The sequence below is a fragment of the Asterias rubens genome, unplaced genomic scaffold (genome assembly GCF_902459465.1).
Source record: "Asterias rubens unplaced genomic scaffold, eAstRub1.3, whole genome shotgun sequence".
Classification (NCBI taxonomy): Eukaryota; Metazoa; Echinodermata; class Asteroidea; order Forcipulatida; family Asteriidae; genus Asterias; species Asterias rubens.
In genome coordinates this window covers 42913-68714 of record NW_022985709.1, presented here as the reverse complement: position 1 = coordinate 68714, position 25802 = coordinate 42913, and the positions used below count along the sequence as shown (strand labels likewise).

At 37.8% G+C, this 25802-nt stretch overlaps 1 protein-coding gene across 2 annotated transcripts; it reads left to right on the top strand.

Moving 5' to 3' along the window:
* The first annotated feature begins 84 nt into the window (after window positions 1-84).
* On the top strand, window positions 85-25171 carry LOC117305972 (fibrillin-1-like). 2 transcript variants are annotated; one of them, XM_033790821.1, is made up of 22 exons: window positions 85-806; window positions 3039-3324; window positions 6749-6871; window positions 7817-7936; window positions 9194-9313; window positions 10044-10178; window positions 11018-11149; window positions 11762-11881; window positions 13151-13273; window positions 13948-14070; window positions 14805-14903; window positions 15456-15581; window positions 16261-16383; window positions 17095-17220; window positions 17823-17918; window positions 18754-18849; window positions 19435-19530; window positions 20945-21040; window positions 21724-21825; window positions 22944-23049; window positions 23489-23605; window positions 24230-25171. In XM_033790821.1, exons 1-22 carry the CDS (start codon window positions 537-539, stop codon window positions 24294-24296), a joined length of 2802 nt encoding a protein of 933 aa, XP_033646712.1. In that variant the 5' UTR covers window positions 85-536; the 3' UTR covers window positions 24297-25171. The 2 variants fall into 2 exon arrangements, with proteins under 2 accessions (XP_033646712.1, XP_033646711.1); XM_033790820.1 differs by having other exon boundaries at window positions 86-806; window positions 14784-14903.
* The last annotated feature ends 631 nt before the right edge of the window (window positions 25172-25802 follow it).

Genomic DNA, 25802 nt, shown 5'->3' with positions numbered 1-25802 from the left:
GGTTGTTTATGTGTTCATCACGTCCCTAGATATCACCTAATCATTCACTGGCACAACGCCATAAACTATCGGGGGAGGGGGGGGGCTTGTTTGCTTGTTAGTGTTGTCAGAGTCCATGGTTAGCAGTGTGTCAATCACGGTGGAGGTCAGCCAGGTGGAATCAACAGTCGAAACTGCCCCCCTGGTCTTTAGTTTACCCTGGCAAGCCATCTGGGTTGTAAGACAAAACCACAGACACTGAGCAGTCACCCACCTTTCTTGCTCGACCGCACAGAGACTTTAGAGAGCAAGGGCCATTTCACATGCGTTTCTCTTTCACATGGTAACATCACATTCCTGTACCACTTTCCTCTGGCTAAAGCATTTGAGTTGTACGAGTTAGGTGTCAGCTACGTTGTATCATACTCATAGAGAAAGCACCGTTATCGACGGCATTCTAATTCTACCTCCATGATCTCACGTACTGGAAGAGCATTTTCTTAAACTTGCATTTTTGTCTGATGGAAAGGACCCCATTATAAGTGTAATACCCAACCATGGAATTCAAGGCATTCTGCTGCACTGTTTCGTTGGCAGTATTCCTGCTTCTTGTCAGACACACCGAAAGTCAAACGACTGATGGCCAGATCGACGTTTCGTTCACGACATCTTCATCAAATTTGACACTCCTGACAGATGTCGAATCGATGACAAACGTGTCAGCACCAGAAGTTGATGACATGCATGATGAGGAAACCACGACTGATGAAGCAACGACTACGGATGATGCGATTCTTGAGGAAATAACTTTCGGTGACAATTTGGAGGTAAGCTTAATTGTTTTCATGAACTTCAGGTAGTTTCTTACTCGTTGTCTTGTTAGTTAGAGACTATTACATTTAGTAGACTAGATTACTGTGACGACACTCTATTATTGTGGAAGTGTGGACTGTTCACGAATTTACGGGACCGGTGCCGGCCGGCTACATTCAAAAACACTATAGATTCGTGCCGTCACGTCCATGGTGCTTGACTACTAGTACTAGTAGTAGCTATGAATTTACGTACGCACGACGAATACTTGTAATCCTGCCACCACTTTTTCTTTCCTTATTAAGTAAAATATTCCTTCCTCCATGAGTAATTTACTCAAATGAGATATGTTATTTGTAAAAATTAGTGAACGAATTTGAGGCATGAGATACGAAAAGTTTTCCATTGAAACTATAAGAATTACATAATCAATGGCTTGGGGAAAAAGCGGCCTACAATCGACGCGACATGATGAAAGTTCAAAATCAATGATAAATACAGGCTAAATAAATAACCACTGTTTGTTAGGAATAGGAATGTCGGTCACGTACGAAGTGACCTGGGTACGAAGTGACCTGGGTACGAAGTGATGAGGCCGTGTCCGAAACGGCGACTTCGGCTACAGCTACGCCGTATTGCGCGCGTCTGCCTATTCTTTAACACTGGTAGACGCGCTGATCTAGACGTAACTGTAGCCGAAGTCGTCGTTTCGGACACGGCCTAACTTGGGTATAATATTTTGGGTACGAAGTGACTTGGGTACGAAGTGACCGACATCGTTTGTTAGGATGCCTGTTATATTTTGCTTTCAGAAATGTTGATGCAATTTAATAATAAATACAAAAATTATGGTCTTTTTAAACTTAATGCTTGTGGTTTTTGTTATGCAATAGTTTGAGGTGTTGTGGAACACAGCACAATGACTGCAATGTGGAACGTCGTCGGCGATGGTCGAACAAACCTATCTCAAAACATGAAACTCCCACCGGATTCTGAATCATATAAGGCCTATAAATAGTATTATTTTGCTTTCAATTCAGAAATGTTGATGTGGTTTATTATTTCATGGTCTTTTGTAACTGTGGATCTGGAGCATGAAGAAAGACGGCTGGCTAAGACTTTCTTCCAGAAATTCCTTTCTTCCTTGTGGTTTAACCTTATGCAATAATGTTGCATAACGCAAAGAATGATTGCAATGTGAAATATGTCAAACCTAAAACAGCTGTTATGAAACGATCCAGCGGAGATTAAGTTAAAGATTCTTTTCCAGTTTGGAAATGGTACAGCATTTAGAAAACAAGATTGATTAATTTTCTTAGAATACTACTCCCAATGGTTCAGTAATACTACTCCCAATGGTTCAATTGTAACCTTTTTTTTAAAGATTGTTTTTTCTTTGACTTAAAATATATATATTCCTACAATTTACACAACGTATATTTAAAACATTTTTACTTTTTGGTTGTGAAGCCAGTGTTGGTCTAGCCTCTGCCTCTGCCCCATGGAGAGATTTGCAAAGGTAACGCAATAATGTTCTTCCAAGTGCAGGGGACTCCCTCTTGGTAGGATTACTCAAAATAATTATCAGCATAAAACCTTACTTGGTATCAAGTAATGGGGAGAGATTGATAGTATAAAACATTGTGAGAAACGGCTTCCCCTGAAGTGACTTAGTTTTCTAGAAAGAAGTAACGTTTTTAAATGTATTTTGTTATTGTTAATCTAGAGAGCTCGAGGTACACTACAATTTCCGATGTTTTAGGTTTTTAACTTGTTAACGTTGGCTGAATAAATAATTCTAATTCCAATAACTTTCCACGAATTGGATTTCAAGACATCAGATTTAGAATTTGAGGTGTCGAAATCAAGCATCTGAAAGCACACAACTTCGTGTTACAAGGATGTTTTTTCTTTCATAGTTATCTCGCAACTCCGACGACCAATCGGGCTCAAATTTTCACAGGTTTGTTATTTGTTATGCATGTTTAGATACACCAGGTGAGAAGACTAGTCTTTGGACAATTATCAATAGTGTCCCACGTCCAGTGTCTTGGAAATAAAGTTAGAGCGAATACAAAACCTTGTCAATTGTCATTGATTGGTTAGCTTCTCGCTCGGCTGTGTTACGAGTTACTATACGCACATCAAAGACGAATGGTAAAGTCCATGGTAAATCCATGGTAAAACATATTATGTCTTGACCAAACAGTCATTGTTGTTGTTGTTATTGTGGTTTTCAAAAATAGCAAGCCGGACCATCTGAGGAGGGCCTTCAGCCGGTCTTGAATGTTAGTGCAAACGCGTCATTAACAGGAAATAATAACAGTACAGAGGGCCCCAAAACACCGGCCAGTGAAACAGCGGGGACGTCACCCACAGCGGCACCCATCACAGCGACAACCATCACAGCGACACCCACAACGACACTCACAGCGACACCCACAACGACACTCACAACGGCACCCATCACAACGGCACCCACAACGGCTGCACCAACGACTACAATAGCCACAACGGTTGTTCAAACAACAGGTGAGTGTGAATTGAATAGCAGATTAGCCCGGTGTGAAGTAAATTAATTTAGTCAGTTTTTGTCCATATAGAGAATATAATATTTAAAACAATTACGGACGAAAATATCGCTAAATGCACTATTTCTATCACAATGATGTTTGTTTGTTTGTTTGTTTTTTTATTTCCAAATATCACAATAAATAATCATGAAACATACAAGAAATAAGAACAACGAGTGATAAGAGGAGGGCACCAGGAAAAAGCCTAGGCTTGTACAGAGCCTGGACCCTTTATAATATAAATTAATAGGTTTTAGTTTATACCAATAACAATATTGATTATTGAAATCAAGGTACGGTGAAAGGTATAGTGCATACAGCAAAAATAACACAAAACAATGATTGTTTGTAATTAAACTGTTTTGAAAAAAAATTTGTTTGCTATGCAGCCATAAATACATATTGAGAGTTGATAACAAAAAGGAAAATTAACAGAACATTATTTAGGAAATTACAAAAACTTGATAATTTGGAATGGATAATCATGGTACGCGTGTAGTTACAGGTGGTGTCATTTTAGACGATACTGGTTATAAGTAGGTTTTTCATGTATTTTTTGAAGCTGTGCACAGTTCTAAATGAAGGTATTGGGGTGAGCTGATTCCAGAGTAGGGGGCCTTGATGTCTGACTGTTTTCATAAATAAAGTGGTCCGAGCCTTTCCAATATGAATTTTAGTAGCTGATATAGTGTTATGTGAATGGATGTCAATATTTCGTGTAAAGAGGAGTCTTATGTTACCTTGTAACAAGTTAGATTCAAACTTAAACATAAGGACCCCAAGATGATATTTATACAGTTTAAAAATATCGAGTGTTTTAAATTGCTTGAAAAGGGGTGCAGTGTGCTCTCTAAAGCTAGAATTGGCTATAACTCTCAAGGATTTCTTCTGTTTGATTAATAGCTTGTTCAGGTAAGAAGCATATGAGTATTTCCCCAGGCTAGAATCCCGTATTGAAAGTGGGGCAATGCCAGCGTATTATAAATAGAGAAAGGCACATTTCTAGGCAGAATATGTTTAAGTTTACGTAGAACACCCAAAATTTGGGAAACTGATGTGTGAATCTTTTGGCATCTGGATATTATACATAGAAAGGTTTGTGGTGGTACCGCAAACCTTTCTTTATCGTATTTCCATCATGTGGCAAAGTTTCAAATCCTACTGATCTGGACATTATTATACTCCGATAAAAACATAAACCCACACACACATGCAGAGTATAGCAAAAGTCATGCAACGCAATTATTACTGCATGCATTGTACATCTGCATGCACAACACTGATGAATTATTCATGAGCCAACCGCAACGCAGCCTCTGATTGGCTCCACCGGAAAGTCGGGGAGATTTGCCGAAAAACAATAAAAAAGTTAAGACCCGTCGTTGCAAAAGTCCAAGACCATGGTAGATCTAAATCAGAGAAACAGAGCGCCCGCTAGCGTTCGTTCATTACAAGCGTGTACAGTTTTTGCCGTGCATAATCGGAACGTTGGTTGTGTGTGACCGCGCAACACCAATGGTCTTGGAACCAAGACTACGTTTACTGGAGAGAAAACATCTGTTCTATCAGTTTTCTAGGAACTTTAATTGGACTCAGAATTTAATGACATTTAGATAAGGGGTTGGCATGCATGTCTGCCGCAGGGATGAGAAATGTGTAGGCGTAATGATCACACAGACATGGGAGTCAGATCTGTATAAAAACAGCTGCAGTGGGATTTTTCCCTTTTTTGTGAAAACAAAAATCGGAAATGAAGTAGTTTTTTTCTTTCTTTTAAACCTCAACTTGTTTATTGGCTGACATTGGACTTTTTCAAATGGCCTTTCAATACATAGCTTTTGAAATTCACAAGGAAAACAAAACTACATGTATATGGGTTTTTATAAAATAATATTTCGTTTGAAACCCTTGCCTGGGACACCAAAGACACGGGTGCCTGTTGAACTCAAAGTAAATCAAAGAAAACACAAACAATCAACGCCTTCTTGTAAGGCAGTCACGGATTTGCTGTTTTCAAAGTCTGTTTATCCGACTCCATGGAATTTATGGTTTATCCATGGAGGTAGAAAAGGTTTATCGGTGTAGAAAGAGCAGTTGGAATTGCAGCTGAAAGTGCTCTAATTTTTGAAATAAATAATAACAAGTTTTTGTGGAAAGGTTGCCATCTTGTTTTTAAATCCGGGCGAAAGAATATAAGCTTCAAGTTGCTGTTGATGATGATTTTTCACACGGATTGAGCGCATAATCAGCTGAAAACACCGGCATCACTTCACAGAGCTAGCTTGTCAATGGTAATCGAAACTATATCAGTAACAAGGGAACCTCAACCACAGATTGTGTATGGGGACCCATGAGCCTTCTACCAAGGTCAATGTCGTTAACCAGCTGTTGTTCGTTAACCCTGGGGACTTGGGGGACATTTGTCGGTGAAAAATGAAGAACTGACTTTCATGTTGGTAATTGAACCAATGCCGCGGCGACACGTTTTAAAGAAAAGGTACACTATTGATAATTGTCAAAGACCAGTGTTCTCACTCAGGGTATTCTCAACTATGCATTGACGAATTTGTGTGCTTTCAGATATGGATAAAAGACTTTGTTTGCATCAGGGATTCTTCAGGTCTGAAATAAATTTCTACAAAAACCTAGACAATATACCGATTAAGGTGTAAACATGTACTATAGGCCTACCTTGTGGTTCGGGTGTATACTGCATATAAAAATCTCCATAACGGAAGAACACATGTTCGAACCATCAAACCTACCTTCTAAAAAAAAAAAACCAAAGAATTGTTTTGTCTGTTCCATCAAAATGGCCACTCTCGTGATTTTTGATATGTGGCAATTCTGTAAAAATAATTAGTTTTTTGTTTTTTTGACACGGCTGTGAGGGGTTTTGTTCTGTAAACTGTCAATTTTTGACTTGAGTATGAGACTACGTTGCAACGATTTTTGAAATAATCCTGCAGTAGGGGAGAAGTGCATAAAGGCGTTATAATAATTACTGTATGGAATTTGGGATTTCATTTTGAATCCTCAAAGAATGAGCACTATGCAATAACTAGAAACGTAGAAACTAGAAACGTAGTCTCGTCTCAAGACAGGTAATTGGGAGTATACAGTACCAAACCCACTGCGTTGTAAACAACAAAATGTGTCCCGCCAAACCTTCAAAGCGGCCTGCTGGAGTGCTGACGATTTCACCAAACTGTAACATGTGGTTTTCCGTTACTCGTCCTACCGTCGCGAAATTGACTTCTCTCTTTCTGGCATAACACCACATGTACATGTTACATCTACATGTACACGCATACATGTATCCTTCCCACGTGGACCTAAGGGTAAAATCAAACCAAACCGTTTTTGTTCTTCAATACTTTTAGTTGAGCCGTGTGTATTTGACAACGGTGGCTGCTCAGACATGTGCTTGCCTGACGGGGAAGGTGGCTACGAATGCCGGTGCTTCGATGGCTTCCAGTTGGGTCAAGACGGGAAAAATTGCGAAGGTAAGAGGATAACTTTCCGTATGGCGCCACCACTTTTTCACTCATTTTTACAAAAAGGGATATATCAATGAGGTAAATTAGATACTATATTATTTCAGGAAAAGTTTCCGTATGGCGCCACCACTTTTTCATTCGATATGAAATAATATAGTATTTAATTTACCTCAATGAGATATCCCTTTCTGTAAATATGAGTGAAAAAGTGGTGGCGCCATACGGAAAGTTATCCGTAGGTTTCAGTGTGCCCCTGGTGACAGTTGATTTGGGTCGACAGGCCAATTCAGTGTAGTTTTGTGATGTTAGGCGATATTTCACAACAAAAAGTCCCCCCAAAATAAAAAACAAAAAGAAGTTTGGCGTTTTTAAATTCAAGAATCGTTCTTGAAAAGCAAAATACATGTATTAATGGCTTTTTCCCTAGGGAAAATTTTGCTGATTTCACTGAGTCTACGATTTGTCGAACTCACTTATAATCTTCATGAAAATAAATTACTGTAATTCATTTATGGTCAGCTCAGGATTTCAAAAAGAACATTCACCTCAAGTTAAACTTGACCTTGTGACGGCTAGAAAAATTTGTCAGAAAAACAAAATTGGGGAAAAAAATGAAAACAAGAAATTTGATTTATTTAAGGTCAAGAATCTTTCTTGCTAGAAAAGCTACATTGTGAGGAGGTTGGTTTAATGAACAAAATATGAAATATTTACATCCTGGGGTGCATCAAAGAAAATATCAATAGACAAAAACTGGGGAAAGCGCACAATGTCGCTCTACTAAACATGTCTGAGTGTACGATTTGTTAAACACTATGTAAGTATTGCTGCAAATCCTTTATGGGTGGCTCATGATGAAAAAAAAAGACAATTCACCTAAAATTTGACGTATCGTTCAGCTAAAAATATTTGAAAATTGTTTTGACTTGAAATTTTGTTGATAAATTCTAGATGTGAATGAGTGTCTGAGCACCCCATGTGATTCGACCCAAGAATGCTACAACATTGTTGGAAACTACGTCTGCCTGTGTGCTCTGGGATATATTGAGCTTGATTATGAATACTGTGAAGGTAAGTCGATTGTTCAGTTGTCTTAAAGGGTATTTATGTACTTTTTCCTAACAAAAAACACAATGTCCACAGATTTACATTAAACTTGAACAGTTTGAAGATTATGATTGTAGAAAGCTTCCCTTGAAATTTTACTTACTGAGGTGCTGTAGTTTTTGAGAAATGAGTAAAAGTAGTAATATTTTCGTCTCAGTTTTAGCATGTAAAAACATATCAACCAGTTATGCTATGGTTTTGGTATAATATCATAACTAATTAAGGGGATTTTACATGCTAAAATCATTTTGGCCTGATGAGACCAAAATGATTCTGTGACTTGTTTTACTCATTTCTTAAAAACTAACACAACCTTTTGAAAAAGTACCAGAATCCTCTAAAGGCAATGGACACTTTTTAATTAATCAAAACAATTGTTAGCATTAAAATTTACTTGGTAACGAGCATTGGAGAGCTGTTGAGAAGGGCTCCTGAAGAGGCTTTGAGAAAGAGTTAGTTTTAAAACAAAATGCTCACTGAGCAATAAACTCCAAATGGGAAATTATAGTTTCATATATTATTTTTCTTCAATATAACATTTCAGACAGAAATATTCCAAGGGATGTTTTCTTATACTTTCATTATCATCATTAGACTGTGACATTGTTGTGTAAATATGTGATCTCAGACAAGTTTTTTTACCAATTCCGTAATGTTACTTAAACAATTCTCTCTTAAAGGCAGTGGACAATGTTTGTAATTACTCAAAATAATTATCAGCATGAAACCTTACTTAGTAAAGACTAATGGGGAGAAATTGATAGTGTAAAAGATTGTGAGAAACAGCTCCCTCTGAAGTGACGTAGTTTTTGAGAAAAAAGTAATTTTCCACGAATTTGATTTCAAGACCTCAAGTTTAGAATTTCAGGTCTCAAAATCAAGCATCTGATGGCACACAACTTTGTGTGACAAGGGTGTTTTTTCTTTCATAGCTATTAACTCCGATGACCAATCAAGCTAAAATGTTCACAGGTTTGTTATTTTATGCATATGTTGAGATACACCAAGTGAGAAGGCTAGTCTTTGACAATTACCAAATGTGTCCACTGCCTTTAATGATTTTGTTTGCAGATGAAAACAAAGGTTTGTACAGACCTTGTACACAACAGCACTCTACCAACAGTCTGAGCATTCTAACATTGGTTTTGTAGTCTTCCTATCTGTCAATATCTTGACTACATGTTATAAGTTAATATTTCTCTCTGAATGATTTCTTTGCAGATGAAAACGAATGTTTGTACAGTCCATGTGGGGATAATGCAGGCTGCAGGAATACTCCAGGCTCTTATGACTGTCTGTGTTTCCCTGGATTCATTTCCACCCCATCAGGGATATGTGAAGGTGAGTGCATTAAAACTGAGAACAGATTCTGTGCAAAATGTGCAGCGCACATACTCGCGCATCTCCTGTCCACCATTTTGCGAATAAGGTGTTTTTTTTTGTTCCCCAGGGTATGCCTTTTTACCAGGGTAGATCAGGGCGGGTAAAGTGATCGATGCGTAAAGGGCTGGCTGGTAATTTCCGGGGTCATCCCTAGGAAATAGAGTGGAATGAAAAGGGCTCAATAAGCCATTTGCGAGTTAGATTTGAATAAGGTTCTGCAGAAAGTGACTTGCTCAGTCACAGTGTACCGCATACATATGAATTCCTCAGACTATAGAGACAGTTGCTATGTCAAATGGTTCGGGGCAAACATTTGTATAACAACCTCCAGATGAGCAAACCCTGGTACCATTGTATCATACACAACCATTTAAAATTCTGTATGGGTGGGTGGGTGTTCGTTTGCGTAAGCCGTAACTACGCTAGTTATATTTTGGTCGAAACGATTAAGACCAATTATTAAGAGTTCACTCTGTGGTAGTGAACATAATAACAATGAGTCCCCCCCGATCCACTAAAAAGCTTTTCAGAACTGAGAAGTCTCTTGTATTCCAAAATGTTTACTCCGTGGTGGTAGAAATATTAAGCAAGCGAGTTCTCAAAAGAACATAATCGACCCAGCAAGTAGATACACACATGGTGTTTTCCACAAACCTAATCATTATTAATTCTATTTTCTCATTTGTAGATGTGAATGAGTGTGAGTTTCCAGCCTTATGGGAGACTCGATGCGGAGCAGACTCGTACTGTATCAACACCGCTGGTTCCTTTGAGTGTGGATGCTACACGGGATATGCTGCATTACCTGGTGCTGGCTGCCAGGGTAAGTTATTCTCAGTCTGCCATATTTTTTACCGCATGAGGGTGCTCTCAAAAATAGTTTTATCACTTCTGGTGGAATATTTTCATTCATACCCAAAACAGTTATAAATACTGGAACACATTACCACCACATACATGATATCCATCACGGACAATAAGACCTTCAGAGGAGCAAATTTACCAGAGGGGACACGCACCTGCGACTTTTCAGATTAACTTATTGTCTGTGCTCCACCAACTGAGCTATCTACTTAGCCCTCACGTTGGCGGCCTCCCTATTTTGCCAATGTCCAGTGCTGCCATTCAGAAGCTGTGCAATCTGTTACTGCCAGGGATCACACCAAAGTAAACGCCTGGGAAGAGGCAGCGTTTCAACTTTTAAATAATTTGGGGAAGAACAATTTTGTGCAAAATTCTCACAAAATCTTGATCCTGGTTTCATTTTTTTTTGTTCAGGAGTCCCTCTCACACCATGTGATGATTTTGATTATTACAAAACTGTTTAAACTTTTTACATAATTTTGGGAAGAACAATTTCATATCTAATTCTCTCAAAAATTATCCTATAGTTTCATATTCTTTGTTCCGGAATATCCCTCTCACACCATGTGATGATTTTTGTTACAAAACTATTTTTTCTTTTTTAGTTTGAATGTATGTTTTTATAACAAAATATAAATGTCATAACAAGAGGTGTAAAAAAGGGGCTTGTTTGAAAGTATTATTGTGGGTGATTTGAGTAGTTTTTTTCTCACAGGTGACGAAGAAAGTACACTCAAACATGAGAGGAGTAAATATAAATTAACATTTATAAAATTCTTTCTTCTTTCTTTCATAAAGATGTAGACGAGTGCATATTTCAGGATGTTTGCTCTGGCGAGGGGTCGGTTTGCGTGAACACCGAGGGCAGTTTTAGATGTAACTGCGACATTGGTTATGAATACGCAGCGGAGGGCCAGCCAGGGTGTCAAGGTATGTAAGCTTATAAAATACTTTAAAAAGTTGCAACTTTGCCACTAGTCGTGACAAATTTTTTAATTCCCAAGGTGTATTGCGGCATATTGTTTTTTGCAAGCGCAATATTGTTAAATTCATGCTGATGTCTGATTGTGTTTCATAAGTAAATTATGTTGTCATGAATAGGCGTGAGAGAGTCAGTTGGTTCACAAAGCAGAAACCTGTGACTTCTTTTGTAGTAGTCGTGGTGGCACCATTAACAGAGTAGTTGAATAACGGTTCACTTGGTGTATCTCAACATATGCATAAAATTACAAACCTGTGAAAATTTCAGCTCAATTGGTCGTCGAAGTTGGGAAATAATAATGAAAGAAAAAACACCCTTGTCACACGAAGTTGTGTGCTTTTACATGCTTGATTTCGAGACCAAAATTACTTCTTTCTCGAAAACTACGTCACTTTAGAGGGAGCCGTTTCTCACAATATTTTATACTATCAACCTCTCCCCATTACTCGTTACCAATTAAGGTTTTATGCTAATAACTATTTTGAGTAATTACCAAATAGTGTCCACTGCCTTTCAGATTAGGTTTCAAGCTAATAAACATTTCTGTTCTCACTCTTTAGATGTTAATGAGTGTGAAGCAGACGGTGTCTGCCCAGGGCTTTCTACCTGTGAGAATCTCCCAGGATCCTATTTCTGTAGCTGCCCAGCCGGGTTCATTGCTGATGGAGACCATTGTGAAGGTAAGGCTGCGTTCGAATGGACCCTTCCCATGAAATATGCTAATTACATTCACGCATGCGTACAGACCCTGTTGGTTGGTAAACGCCAAAGAGTTGTGCACTAAGCAGACGCGCAGTCGCGTCTGCGTCACGCACCCATTAGCCATGCACAAAACAGCGCGATGTTCCCTCATTTTGCCAACCAAAACGTTAGTGCACACACGCTACGTGCAATTTACATATTTCATGGGAAGGGTCTATTGATGGCTATACAGCTACGGCTGCGTCAGGTTTCTGCGGCATCATGCGATGAAGTATATAGACGTCCTTTACCACACCCTAAGCAACAGACAGAGCTGTACCTGAAGCTACCAATTCGGATTAGGCCTAAGAAAATGATTTTTTTCTTCTTCATTTTTTTGTTTATATTATATTTAGGTAATTCTTATATATGAGGCTTTGCATGGTGAGGTATCAATATATATTTGGGTTGCGGTAACACCATGTGTGCATATACTTGCCAAGTAGAGTTTGTTCTTAGAGAACAGTCTTTCTTTGTTCTACTACCACGGAGTAGATTTATCGGATGTTCGGGAGACTTCTCAGTTCTGAAAAGAACTGTCCTGCTTTTTAACTACTGTCAGGGCGCAAAGTATAGAAAATTGACTGGGACTTATAGGATCGTAAATAACTGTACTACCGCGGAGGCAGTTCTTGAATTGGTCTCTATAAATAGGTAATTCTTTCTGTTGTCTTTATATGCACTCAAACAGGTTTTAAAGATTCTCAAGGTATTTTTGTGATATGCAAGGTAATTTTTGGACCGCTTTAGATATTTTGTTAGGTGTCATAGAGGGCAGGTAGGGGGTGGTAGCATCCAGCGCAGAACCTTTGCTCTCCCCTAAAGTGAGATTAAAATAACGCACAAATAACTAGTTTGATACATCAAATTTACCAAATGCATTACTTGCAGCACACTATACATCTTTCCTATTGGAGAAAAAGACACAAAGGAATTGACTCCAAAATGGTGATGGCAGATACACATTGTGCGGAGGTGCGTTCCCAGTATGTAAGGGTCAATAGCTCTGAAATGTGTCTTTGTCAATTACACCTAAGTTGGTAGAGTAGCGGTTCATTAATCCAGAGGTTGTTGGCCAGTCAATTTGTCTTTGTTCAAACCCAAACTATTTAAAACATACTGAGTTTTTTCCCCTGTAGTTTATTACTTGAAACTAAAAATGAGACCTCCATTGGCGTTAGCAAAACTATTTTCAAATTTGGTTACAGATATAAATGAGTGTGAAACCGAGGTTGCCGACTGCCACGCGCTTGCTAGATGTGGCAATTTGATTGGTTCCTACTTCTGCCAGTGTTTAACTGGCTACCATGGAGACGGAAGGACATGTTATGGTACGATAAACACTTGAATTTAGTTTAGACTTTGGTTTTCTTGTCAATGTTTTTTGTCCATGACATAACATGAGAGAATTTTTGAAAAAATGGACTGATGAAGGAAATTCAAACTATGATAAAATATTGAGGAAATAGAATTAGCTGTTGCAAATTTGTACCATCCAAAAGGACCTATGGTGTATATGTGCAACAAAATAATGGCCTGACGTTTCAGCCCTAGCAGACTTTGCTAGGGTCGAATTAAACATCGGGCCATTAGCTATTATTTTGATGATACAATGTTGTCTGATTTAGTATTACCAGCGGAACTAAAGGCATTATTGGCTGCCGAGGCATTTAAAAGGTTGGGTCATCAATGGGTTTTTAGTCAACATAATGTTGATTTTCTTAACAAATAGATATATCTATAACGCTTTGATAAGGATACAGTTTCAAAAACTTACACAGTTTTTCCAATTGGAACCAGTTGGAATTTTGTCCAATGTTGTGTTTTGAAATAGAAAGAAAAAAATGGACCCCATTGGACGCAGTTTCGTTTTTTTCATATTTGGCGAATAAGATTTCGTTCCAATTGGAAATTCAGTATTCCAATATGAACCAATATTATTTTTGGAATGAATTGTGATTTTTGTCAGCCTTTCAATATGTTTTTCGAAATACCCCTTTTTCAGATGCCGATGAGTGTGTTCTGAACAATGGTGGATGTATGCAAATCTGCATTAATACCCAAGGGAGCTTCAAGTGTGAATGTTATACTGGCTACACCATGGAGTCAAATGGGGCTGAATGTTTAGGTGAGATTCAATTTTATGTTTGTTTTCTTAAAGGAACATTACATAATTTGTTTGTTTGTTAGTAAAACAGTTGCTGGCAGTGTAAGAAGAATATAAAATGTAAAAGGGCCCAATGACACTTATCACTAGGAAAACAGGTTTGCCACAATGATGTTTCTGCTGCTGAATGTGCTGCATCACCCTTTATGATTTACCAGCGACATGCTTCTTGTTCCCTGGCCTCATTTAGCCAGCTACGGGGAACTGGGGTTTTCCCCAGTACAGCACCGAGGCTCTGGATTTCACTTACTGAAAACCTTAGGGAAATACACAACATCTTCATTTTTCAGCAGCAACTAAAGACACACCTGTTCACACTTGCTTTCCCTCCCACTTGAGAGTTCCCTCTTTTCAATCGTGACCGGCGCCTTGGAATGGTTTAACATCAGATTTAGTGCGCCTTTACAAATGCTGTGTAATTATTAATTATTATTTTTTATATTATTGGGTCTAATCTAAGGAGAAGCCGGATGGACAAAGCAATATTTTTAAAACTAGTTCTTATTTATTTTTGAAAAGTATATTATAAACACTCTGCTGGATTCTTTTATTCAATAAGGTTTTGTACTTTTCTTACGAAAAAGGTTCATCGCTGGAAAGGAAGACAAGTGTTACTGAACTTTAGTTTTCTGTTTTTCCTCGGATTAAATGAATGTTTGTTTTATTTTCTGTAGATATTGATGAATGTCTTGAAGATCAAATGTGTCATCAACACTGTGAGAATACTCTGGGGTCGTTCAGGTGTACCTGTGATGCAGGGTACCAGCTACATGCTGATGACATCACATGTGTAGGTAAGTCATATGCCCACAAATATAAATATTTCAATAATTTGAGGCATAACATGGTGAGGTATCAATGTATATTTGGTTTTTAGTAACACCATTGTGTGTCTACTTGATGGGTAGATTATGTTCATTTGAGATCTGGGCCCAATTTCATGGCTCTGCTTACCGTAAGCACAGTATTGGCGCTTGCGGAAGCAGGGAATTATGTGCTTACGGCAAGTGTACTTCACGGGTTAGCGGCAAATAATGGATTCTGCGCATGCGTACTCCACGTTACTAGGCATTCTACGCTTACCAGGCTAGCGCAGAAATTCGGCGCTTGCACGTAAGCGGGGAAATTGGGCCCTGACGTAATAGAAAACAAGACAAGTTCTCAAAGAACGTAATCTACCTGGCAAGAGATATACATTTATGGCACCTAAATTAGAGAGTCCCTTTTTGTACTTTTATGTTGTAGAAGAATGACAAATGAAGTACAATAAACCATAGAGGACCATAGAAGAAGTTTCAAAATTTAAGTTATGAATCAATTTTATTTCTTTTCCTGAATTATTCAAGATATTGACGAGTGCAAACTTCACAATGGTGGATGTGAAGAGACGTGCATCAACACACAAGGATCATATAATTGCGAATGTGGTCCAACAAGGTACTTCATTATCAACAGCACCACTCACTGCCAAGGTAAGTCATTCAAGAAATTAAGGTTTACGGAGTGTCAATTGGAAACTTCTGAGACGCTGCCCTCAGCAGACATAACAGTCCTTCTTTGCGGCTCTGAGCATGCATGCTCGCTCATGCTCAGTATTGTGCGTGTTGGTCTGACCCGACGCACATGGCAAGAACTGTAAAAAGGGACCGTCCAAAAGTCTCCCATTGTCCCTATTTCTCTTAAGAGTTAAAATGACTCTGAACAAAGCTGATGGTTTGGGGTTATTTTAAATTTTGTGGTACCACCAATTGGTATACCTCTTTAGAGTTAAAAGGTGATTCTGATAAAATATAGGTTTGCGGTAATTTCTAAACTAAGGTTTGTGATAATTGCAGTTGCTGTTCCTGTGATGAGTTTAGGTGGTTCTGGAATAAAAACATGTTGCTTTCAGGTAATTGTAGAAACTATGGTTTTTGTTGCACCAATTTTCTTTATTTCTCTCATGAGTTGAGGTGATTCTAAATAGAACAGATGGTTTTGAAGAAGTAATTGAAGAAACTAAAGTTTAACGCCTATTGGCATTATAATGCCAATGACAGAGGTGACATGTTTCTGAAAGTAATTTAAGAAACTTAGGTTTGTGGTACTAGCTGGGAATTTTGATGCTCTTTTGTAGTTGCTTAATTAAATATATTGCTTCTTTCTTACTAGATATCACAACATGCGATGTAAAGAATGGAGCTTGTGCACAGCTGTGCAGGGTTGATCAGCGAGGGTTGACGTGTGACTGCAGAGCGGGATATGTACTGGGTGATAATGGACGCCACTGCATTGGTATGTACTAGGAATATCATCTGAAAGGCAGTGGGCAGTAAACCATTTTATTGTTTTAATCCTGTATAAATAAGGGAATCAATGTGTGGTGAAGAGGTTATTCAACTAGTGGTTTAATCCCAACGAGACATGGTTCTTGATAATTTACCGAGACGCAGTCGTGGTAAATTATAAAGAATCAGGCCTCGGCGGGTTTAAACCACTAGTTGAAAACCAATTCAACACACATTGATTCCCTTATTTATACAGGATTAAAACAATAAAATGGTTTACTGACCACTGCCTTTCAGATGATATTCTGAAACCACTAGTTGAAAACCAATTCAACACACTTTGATTCCCATTCATAAATACCTTTTCGGTCAAAAACATCATCACTTACCACATTACTTCAAAGTGAATCGTTTCTCAAAATGATTTATAAACTATCAAAAACTGCTGTAGGCCTCAAATCAAACTTTCAAAGTGGTTGCCAAATGTATACCATTTTCAGGCCTTTGCTTCATTTTAGAAAGGGCACAAAGGCAAATTGGTAATTTGGCAATTCGGCATCTGGTAAAGAGCACCCTTATGAGGAAGTTGAAAATGTCTACTGGAGCATTTCAAGGGCACCATAAGCGATGACTAGGGGAATATAGGGGCGATCGCTTTTGTTGCCTCAAGATCCAGGTCTGCTTTTTAAATGAGTTTTGCACTTTCTCTATTTGACAGACGTTGATGAGTGTAAGGATGCAAATGGTGGATGTGAGCAACACTGTAGAAATAAAGACGGTGGTTACCAGTGTGAATGCCGTCATGGGTACCAGGTCAGCCCACGCAGCAGCCATCGTTGTGAAGGTAGGTTCTGAATTGTTTGACTGGAAAGTTTTTTTTTTTAGATTAATAGTTTGTTCAACCCTCATTTTCCATTAGATCTTTGTCTCCAATGAAGACTGTCAAACTCAATTTCCCAATAATTTGCTGATCTCTTTTTAGCACAGCTCCCATTTTTTTTAGATTCTGCTCAATTCTCAATTCTGCTAAAAACAAATTCAAATTTGGAATATTTTAAAACTGTAAGAAATCAGGCATACAGTAATTTCATGGCTTTGCTTACCGCCGAATTCTGCGCTTACGATCACGATTCCCCGCTTACGTGCAAGCGCCAAATTTCTGCGCTAGCCTTGTAAGCCTAGAATGCCTAGTAACGGGGAGTACGCACGCGCAAAAGCCAAAATTCGCTGCTAACCCGTGAAATACGCTTGCCGTAAGCACAGATCGATTCCCTGCTACCGTTAGCGCCGATTCTGTGTTTTCGGTAAGCAGAGCCATGACATTGGGCCCAGGGCCCAACTTCACAGAGCTGCTTAAGCACATAATGGAGTGAAGTATTACTGAACTTATTTTGTCAGTACTAATTTATTGAATAATTGATTACATTTGTCGTTTCTTTCCTTTAGCAACTTGTGAGCCAGCGTGTCGTAACTATGGTGTTTGTGCTGGACCCAACCGCTGCGTTTGTTCTGCAGGATATGGAGGCGAACTTTGTGGCACTCGTATGTACAGAATTTTTTCTGTTGTTTTTTTTTTATTTTATTTTTTATTGTGAGCTTTGTGAATGCTTTCTGTACATGTAAGTTGTATTGATTTTACAGTAGTATGATGTTTATGCGCATTTATTGGTCCATAAGGCTTTGGTTTCTATTTTGCTTATTTTTACTGGTGTATCTTTTCTTAAAAGCCATTATACACTTTCGGCACAAAAAAAAAAAAAAAAGTTCACAGATTTACAAATAACTTACAGGGTTTACAGAAGGTAATGGTGAAAGACTTCTCTTGCAATATTATTCCATGAAATGCTTTACTTTTTGAGAAAACATTAAAACAATTATCAAATCTCATTGTTGAGGATTACAGAATTTTTTTTAAACACATGTCATGACACAGCGAAACATGCGGAAACAAGGGTGGGTTTTCCCTGTTATTTTCTCCCGACTCAAGTGACCGATTGAGCCTAAATTTTAACAGGTTTGTTATTTTTTATATCAGTTGTGATACACGAAGTGTGGGCCTTTGGACAATACTGTTTACCGAAAGTGTCCATTGGCTTTAAGCTGTATCTTCGGGAAAAAAATAATGATATTTTTGACTGTTATGTGCCCTCAAACAGGCTGGTCCTGTAGAGAGAGCAATAGAAAGTCAAACTTATTATTATTATTTATTAATTAATGTTTATATTGGTGTTACGATTGTTATTATTAGAAACTATGAGGTAAGAACCTGTTGAATTGTGAAACCAGAAGAAAACTAAACTTAATAGAATTTGCTTCCACTTAATTGTAATTAATCCAATACATGTTGCTGTTTTATTTTCCTTTTCTTAATATTTAGCTACGTGTAACCCTGCGTGTTCTCACGGTGGTACCTGCATGCGTAGGAATCGGTGTATGTGTGCACCAGGCTACTCTGGTAAAGCGTGTCAAACAGGTTGGTGAACCACCAGTACTTACTTAAAATGTTGTTTAACCAGATCCTTCCTCTATAGTTTACTGATTCCTAGTCGAAAGTCACATGTGAAAGTTTCAATTGAATGCAGTGTCTAAAAAGTGGTCGCATTTTTTGTACTTTTGAGATTCAAATTTATGGGGATAAAAACCAATATCTTCCAAATAAAATGTTTGTCAAAATGCTTTGATACTAACAAAAGCTATACTGTCTGCTTTTAACCAAAGTTTTGATTGCCATTAATTGTAAGAGTGATTAGGCCTACTAAATGTGTTGTGATACCTCCCTGTTTAACGGAGCTTGAACAATCCAAGTAGCTGCAGCGGAACTGTGGAATGGCCTACCAGAGTCTGTTGAAGCAGCCATGGTTGGGCAATTCAGAAATCGCCTTCAAACTCATCTATTCAATGTTTACCACTAGTTATAATTCCATTGGTATTTCTTTTCCAGTTGTTATCTTTTTTCCTATCCAGCGCATAGGCACTTGGCAGTGATATGCGCTATAGAAACGCAGTTAAATGTTATTGTAATATTTCTTCAACCTGTAATTGTGGTTTTGTTCATCAGCGCAATGTGACTTGCCATGTCAGAACGGTGGGCGTTGTATTGGACCCAATGAGTGTCAATGTCCATCCAGCTATGAAGGACCCCAGTGCCAAAAACGTGAGTTTTAAAGCTTTTTATTGTTTTATGACAAGAACCTGACCTTGTATGGTATCCACTGCCCCATTTCCCAAGAGTTTTTCATTCAACTTGGTGTGTAATTTTGCAGAGCCCATAAAGGGACAAGTTTCAGGTTGTTTATCTGTTCCCTAAAAGTATTATTTTGTTCCATATTGAATGTTGATTTTGTCTTTGTATTGTTTTATGACAAGAACCTGACCTGGTATGGTATCCACTGCCACATTTCCAAGAGTTTTTCATTCAACTTGGTGTGTAATTTTGCAGAGCCCATAAAGGGACGAGTTTCAGGTTGTTTTCCTGTTCCCTGAAAGTATTATTTTGTTCCATATTGAATGTTGATTCTGTCTTTTTATTGTTTTATGACAAGAACCTGACCTGGTATGGTTTCCACTGCCCCATTTCCAAGAGTTTTTCATTCACTGCCTTGGTGTGTAATTTTGCAGAGCCCATAAAGGGACAAAGTTTCAGGTTTTTTTTCCTGTTCCCTGAAGTATTATTTTCTTCCATATTGAATGTGGTTTTTGTTGCCACAAAGTATGATTGGCCTGAGTTGTCACTCTTATTTTGTTTGAGTAGGTATGAACACTTATCTGTGGAGCTCCCATCTTACAGTAGACTGACTGCATTTATTGTTGTTACTGTTCATAATTTTTGGTTTTTACCATGACGTGTATTAAACACTGTATCTACCCAGTTCTTTCCTAAGTTCTGTGGAAAAATCTACAGGCAAATCACTGGGGTTGGATTCAAAGACAACCTTTGTATTGCTAGAGCAGATGTTTAAACCACTTGACCACCAGGCAATGCAAAGTTTGTTGGTTTGAATCCCAAAGTTTGTTGGTTTGGAGGGATTCGCCTGAGTTCTGAGTATTTAATGCTTTCATCGGTGTAAGGGTAAAAACAAATAAGTGTTTTTTAGATCCCCGATGTAAAAAGTAGCATCTATTGTTACTGTTTATTCATAAAACAATGTATGCTGTTTTAAAAAAAGAAGTGAAAAATGTGTCAGTCATATTTTAATCAGAATATTAGATATCCCTAAAGTTACCACCAAAGCATAATGGTCAGCGTAGTTATCAGTTTGCTGCTCCTCACTTATGGAACAATCTCCCTCTACACATCAAACAAGCCACCACGATCTCAAGTTTCAAGACTCTTCTCAAAACATATCTATTCAAATCTTCATATACTTAATTATTCTTTTATTTTCCTCTGAGCGCTTAGAGACCTTCTTTTGGAGGTGTTAGGCGCTATAGAAATACGATTGTTATTATTATTATTATTATTATTATTATTATTATTATTATTATTATTATTATTATTATTATTATTATTATTATTATTATTATTATTATTATTATTACAGATTGTTACTTTTTGTTCTATTTTTCAGCTTCTTGCGTGCCAGCTTGTTTAAACGGAGGAACTTGCCTCAATGTAAATTTTTGCATTTGTCCAGTAGGCTTCAGAGGGTCACGCTGCCAAACAGGTCAGATTCAAAGCAAAAATGTTTTAGTTTCTGTTAAATACTGTATAAGTAAGTAATGTTTGCGATGACACCATCTAAAAAAAAATCTTTTGTGAGTAGTGGTGGCTCTGAGAAGAGCCGGTTTCTGCTCAGCATTTCAATCAGTATGCTCTGACTGTCTTCTGAAGAATGTTGTGTGCGTGTGAGCTTTGATATTATTATAATGGTTGACTGGGTTTCAGTGTTTATAAAGCCAACCCTGACAAAGCTAACTTTTAATTTGATTTAGATTTAGCTTTTCTGGTTAACACAGCCAAAAGGAGCTGTGCTGGCGCCCCTTCCAGCCGATCAGCTTGCAGTTACAGTAGGCCAGCCCTACAAAGCTCACTTTAAATTTGTTAGATTTAGGATTTTTTTAATTTTTAGTTTTGGCTTTTCTTGATAACCTTCATACTAAATACATTCTCCCATATTATTTGGTAAACGGTTTATCCCTTTTTAAATGTACCATACTGTAGCATATAGGCCTAGATTTAGCTTTTTTGGTTAACACAGCCAAAGCTCCTCTGGGGAGCTGTTCTGGCGCCGGCCCCTTCATGCTGATCAGCTTGCAGTTACAGTAGGCCTAGGTTATAGTTTATTTGGAAAGATTTTGCAAACAACGAATTTTTCTTTTATTTGATTATTTCTTTTATTTTTTACAGCTATAGCAAGATGTTTTCAGACTTGCTTAAACGGCGGTCGATGTGTTGGATTAAACCAGTGTACATGTCCGTCAACGCACAGTGGTTCTCGCTGTCAAACATGTAAGATTTTTTTCTTTTAAACGCAATGTACACCTTTTGTTTTTAACCATTCAAATGTTTTAAAACCTTATATAAAGGTAGTTGCATACAATAAAATCAACCTGTGAAAATTCCATTTCAAAAGATGGTCGCGTTTTCGAGATTTCACCGAAACTCCAGGCAGGAAGAATAATCCCTATAATTATGAATACACAATCAGAGAATCTTTACCGCAGTAAAGCTTCAAATGAGTGTTGTTTCCTGAATAATTTTTACATTATTTTTGTTACTATCCTTATAATTGTTATTAATTTGTAGTCCATATAGAAAAGTATTCATGAACTTATCAACAAGATTTGGCAATTTCATTGAAAACAATTGCTCTTATTTAATTATCTTATATTCAGACAGTTTCTCTACTCCTATTGGTGGAGAGCGCGCCACGTGGGTGTGCATAAACCTTTGTTAATGACCGGTAAAAAGTGCTAATTCATAAGCGTGACACGCGACCGTGCACCTGTTCTTAATTATAATAATATCGAAGTCTTATATAGCGCACGTATCTACCAAACAAGGTACTCAAGGCGCTGAGTATAAACAAACTTTCAGAGAGATATGTTATGCAGTGATGAATTCTGAGACCCAATTATCTTATGAGACAGTTTCTTCATTCCTATTGGTCGAGAGCAACGGCTGAAACAGTTATGCCACATCACGCGATACGCGCGACGCCCACAGCATTCCCTTATAAAGAGTTGTTTACGCGAGGGCAGGAGGGGTGTTGTGTTTACAGAAATCATTTAACAGTTAAAAGTTTTGCATTTATTTTATTTTTTGACAAAAAAGTGATGATGTTTTTGACTGAAAAGGTATTTATGAATGTGAATCAAAGTGTGTGGAAACTAGTGGTTTAAACCTGCTGAGGCCTGGTTCTTAATAATTTCGTCTCGGTAAATTATCAAGAACCAGGCTTCGTTGGGATTAAACCACTAGTTGGAAACCTCTTCATTAATTGATTCCCTTATTAAAAGAACAATATTGATAGTTTCATTTGAGTTGATCTCTCCTATTTGTTTTGAACGGATCAAACTTTATTATGGTTTTTTTTCTTCTTCAATCATTTGCCTTTTTCATAATAGTGAAGATGACAGATTGTCGGCCTAAGTGTCGTCAAGGTGGTACCTGCTTACCCGGCAATAGGTGTGCATGTCCAACAGGAACCGGAGGATCTCACTGTCAGAAGAGGTGATAATTATAACAATTTCTGTTTCTATAAACAGGTTGGCGTAGTGGTATTTTGCAGTGCCTTTCACCTTAGGAGTCCCAATTCAAATCTGACCAGGGGCACCATATGTGGATTGGGTTTTCAGTGGGCTTACCCGGGAATAATTCTCTTGGGTTTTCTTCCCACATCTTAAACTGAAAATTTCTTCTTTGTCTTCACATTCCTTCTTTATTCATATTGAATCAATGATTTTAATTCTAATTCGACTGCTCTCCATTTGGTTATAGGCTAGTGCAGTGATTAAATTCTGATTGTCATTGGTTTAACAACCAGAATTAGAATCAATGAAACGAGATAAGGCACTGTTATTGATGAATTTCTATAATTGTTTTATGTTGTAATTGTAAATATGACTTGAGAATTGATTTTGGTGTGAATTTCTTTTCTTCATTTGTACAGAACATGCCCCTTTGAGACATATATGAAGTCAGTGATAAAGAGTGTAAGAAGGAATGCAAAGGAGCAAGTGACTGTTCCGTGTGGACCATTCGGCTGGAGAAAGTGCACAGAATTTCGGTAAGTAGTACTTGTTCCTCATCTTCAACTGCAAATCAACCTTAAATTAAAAGCAGGGGTTTACTTATGGTTGTCAAAGACCAGGGGTCGATTTCACAAAGAGTTAGGACTAGTCCTAACTTGGGACTAGTCCTAGGAGATATACAAATTGCATGGATAGTTCAAGTTAGGACGAGTAACTGGTCCTAACTCGAGATAAGACTAGTCCTAACTCTTTGTGAAATCCACCCCAGTATCCTCACAGAAAATGGCTTTTAGGGACACACAGCCAACATAGGCTAGAGCTGGAAAGCTCACTTGGTAGAGTGTCAGTACGTTAAAATATAAAATAAAAATGGCAAAACTTTTAATTGTGCACATATCCACCGATAGAGAGCCCAAGGCGCCTACATTTGTACATTAATACATTAATCCAGAGGTTATGGGGCAATAATAGTAACGCTCCAGTAATTCTTGACTGGAACCCCTTAACAAAGACCTGACCACCATAGCGATAGCTCAGTTGGTAGAGCGCTGGCACCTTAATCTGGAGGTTGATGGGGCAAGTCCCACTACAAAGTCAATTTTTCTTTGTTCAAACCCAAACTATAATATGTTCTTGTGTGTTTTCTTTCTATAATGTAGGACTGTGTACAGATTTGAGTACGTCACTCAGTATACGTCAGGCTACAGAACTGCTTGCCCCAAGTGAAGAAAATGTTGTAGATAAGGCTGTGCTCTTCATACAAACAGGTTCTGTCAGCATATTAGGGAGGAAGATGTATGATGAAGAAAAAACTTAATTAAATATAAAACTTATCAATAACAGAATTTGGTCAACAATCCATTTTATCCGGTGATTTGAAAAAAAGTAAAATCTTTTCTCCGGTCATCTGCATATTTTCTTGTTGGAGTTGTTTCTTTGGGGTAAAAAAGTACTTTTTCATTTTTTTTTTTTTTTAATGAAAACTAATGAGCCATAGTGGCTGCAAATTTATGCCGGCAAGACTTAACCTTTTTCCATTTCATGTCAAAGGTCATATGTGATAAGTTCTCAAATTTTCACTTTCCCATTCTGAGTTAAACATTCTATCTGTGATAACTGGAAACAAACGTTTGAAATGGATTTCATTTCTTACACCATCTCAGCTTCCTGGGAAGTATAGCCTGTGCTGCTATAGTATGTGGCTCATCAGAATAGCTTAATCAATGTAACGGACCATTATCTGCCCTTGCAGTTACCCGTTTACTCCATAAATATTTAGTAGCAATCAACTGTACATGTGGCTGTTTTTATAGCAGCATTCCAACGCCCACCCTAGACATTCCCAAAAGTTGCCTCCAGGGGAATCCGTGGGGGATTAGAAATTGTTGACATACTTTCATTGATTTCTAATCAACTAGCGCACTTCAGACATATAACTTTGCAGAAAGCTTACTATCGTAACCAGTAGGTTGTGTGATAACAATTACACAATTTCTGTTTGGGGTAATTACCAAAGTATGACCCTACTTTTCAATGTTACATGATGCTTAGATAACAATTACACAATTTTATTTTGGGGGTAGTTACAAAAAGTATGACCATACCTTTCAATTCGGATTACAGCCATGCAAGAGGGTGTTTTCAAGTAATTAATAAGGGTATCATTTAATTTTTCTCTGCTTTTTTAATACTACATGTACATGTATTTTTACTGCAAATATTTTAACCATGAAGAAGCTGTAACCAATTGTATCTATCCAACAAGTGTTTTTTTTTTTTAATAAATGTCTATAGGTGTTTTTAAAAATGATATTGTGATATAAACTGTATTTTATTTTTGGTTTTAACCTTCAGAATGTGTACCAGCAGGCATGATATTTGACCTATGACAAAAAGAGTAAGAAATTGTCAGCAAGTGCAAGAGACATTCATGTATGTAAAGGTGGAGGCTTTTTTTCACTCACTCACTCACTTGGTCAACCACAGGCGGGCTCGAGTACTGCTTTCCAAGACCCCTACGTGAGGGGACAGAATATGATGTATATTTGGTTGCATATATTTTTTAAGGAGGGTTAAAAAAAAAAAAAAATTAGCTGCTTATATTCACATGTCAGTTGTGCTCCATCATTGGAAAAATATTTACCCCAAACATAAAGACGTTGCCATGGTAGCGACAAGATATAAAAAAAGCAACAAGATGGAATGAAGAAATTATGACATTTGTGCACTCTG

Bases quoted from the DNA above. Each gene is read 5' to 3' on its own strand.
- LOC117305972 (XM_033790820.1), top strand. From the start codon at position 537: ATGGAATTCAAGGCATTCTGCTGCACTGTTTCGTTGGCAGTATTCCTG. The intron at 19,531-20,944 runs GTGAGTTTTAAA...TCTATTTTTCAG, and splicing joins AGGACCCCAGTGCCAAAAAC to CTTCTTGCGTGCCAGCTTGT. The intron at 21,041-21,723 runs GTCAGATTCAAA...TATTTTTTACAG, and splicing joins AGGGTCACGCTGCCAAACAG to CTATAGCAAGATGTTTTCAG.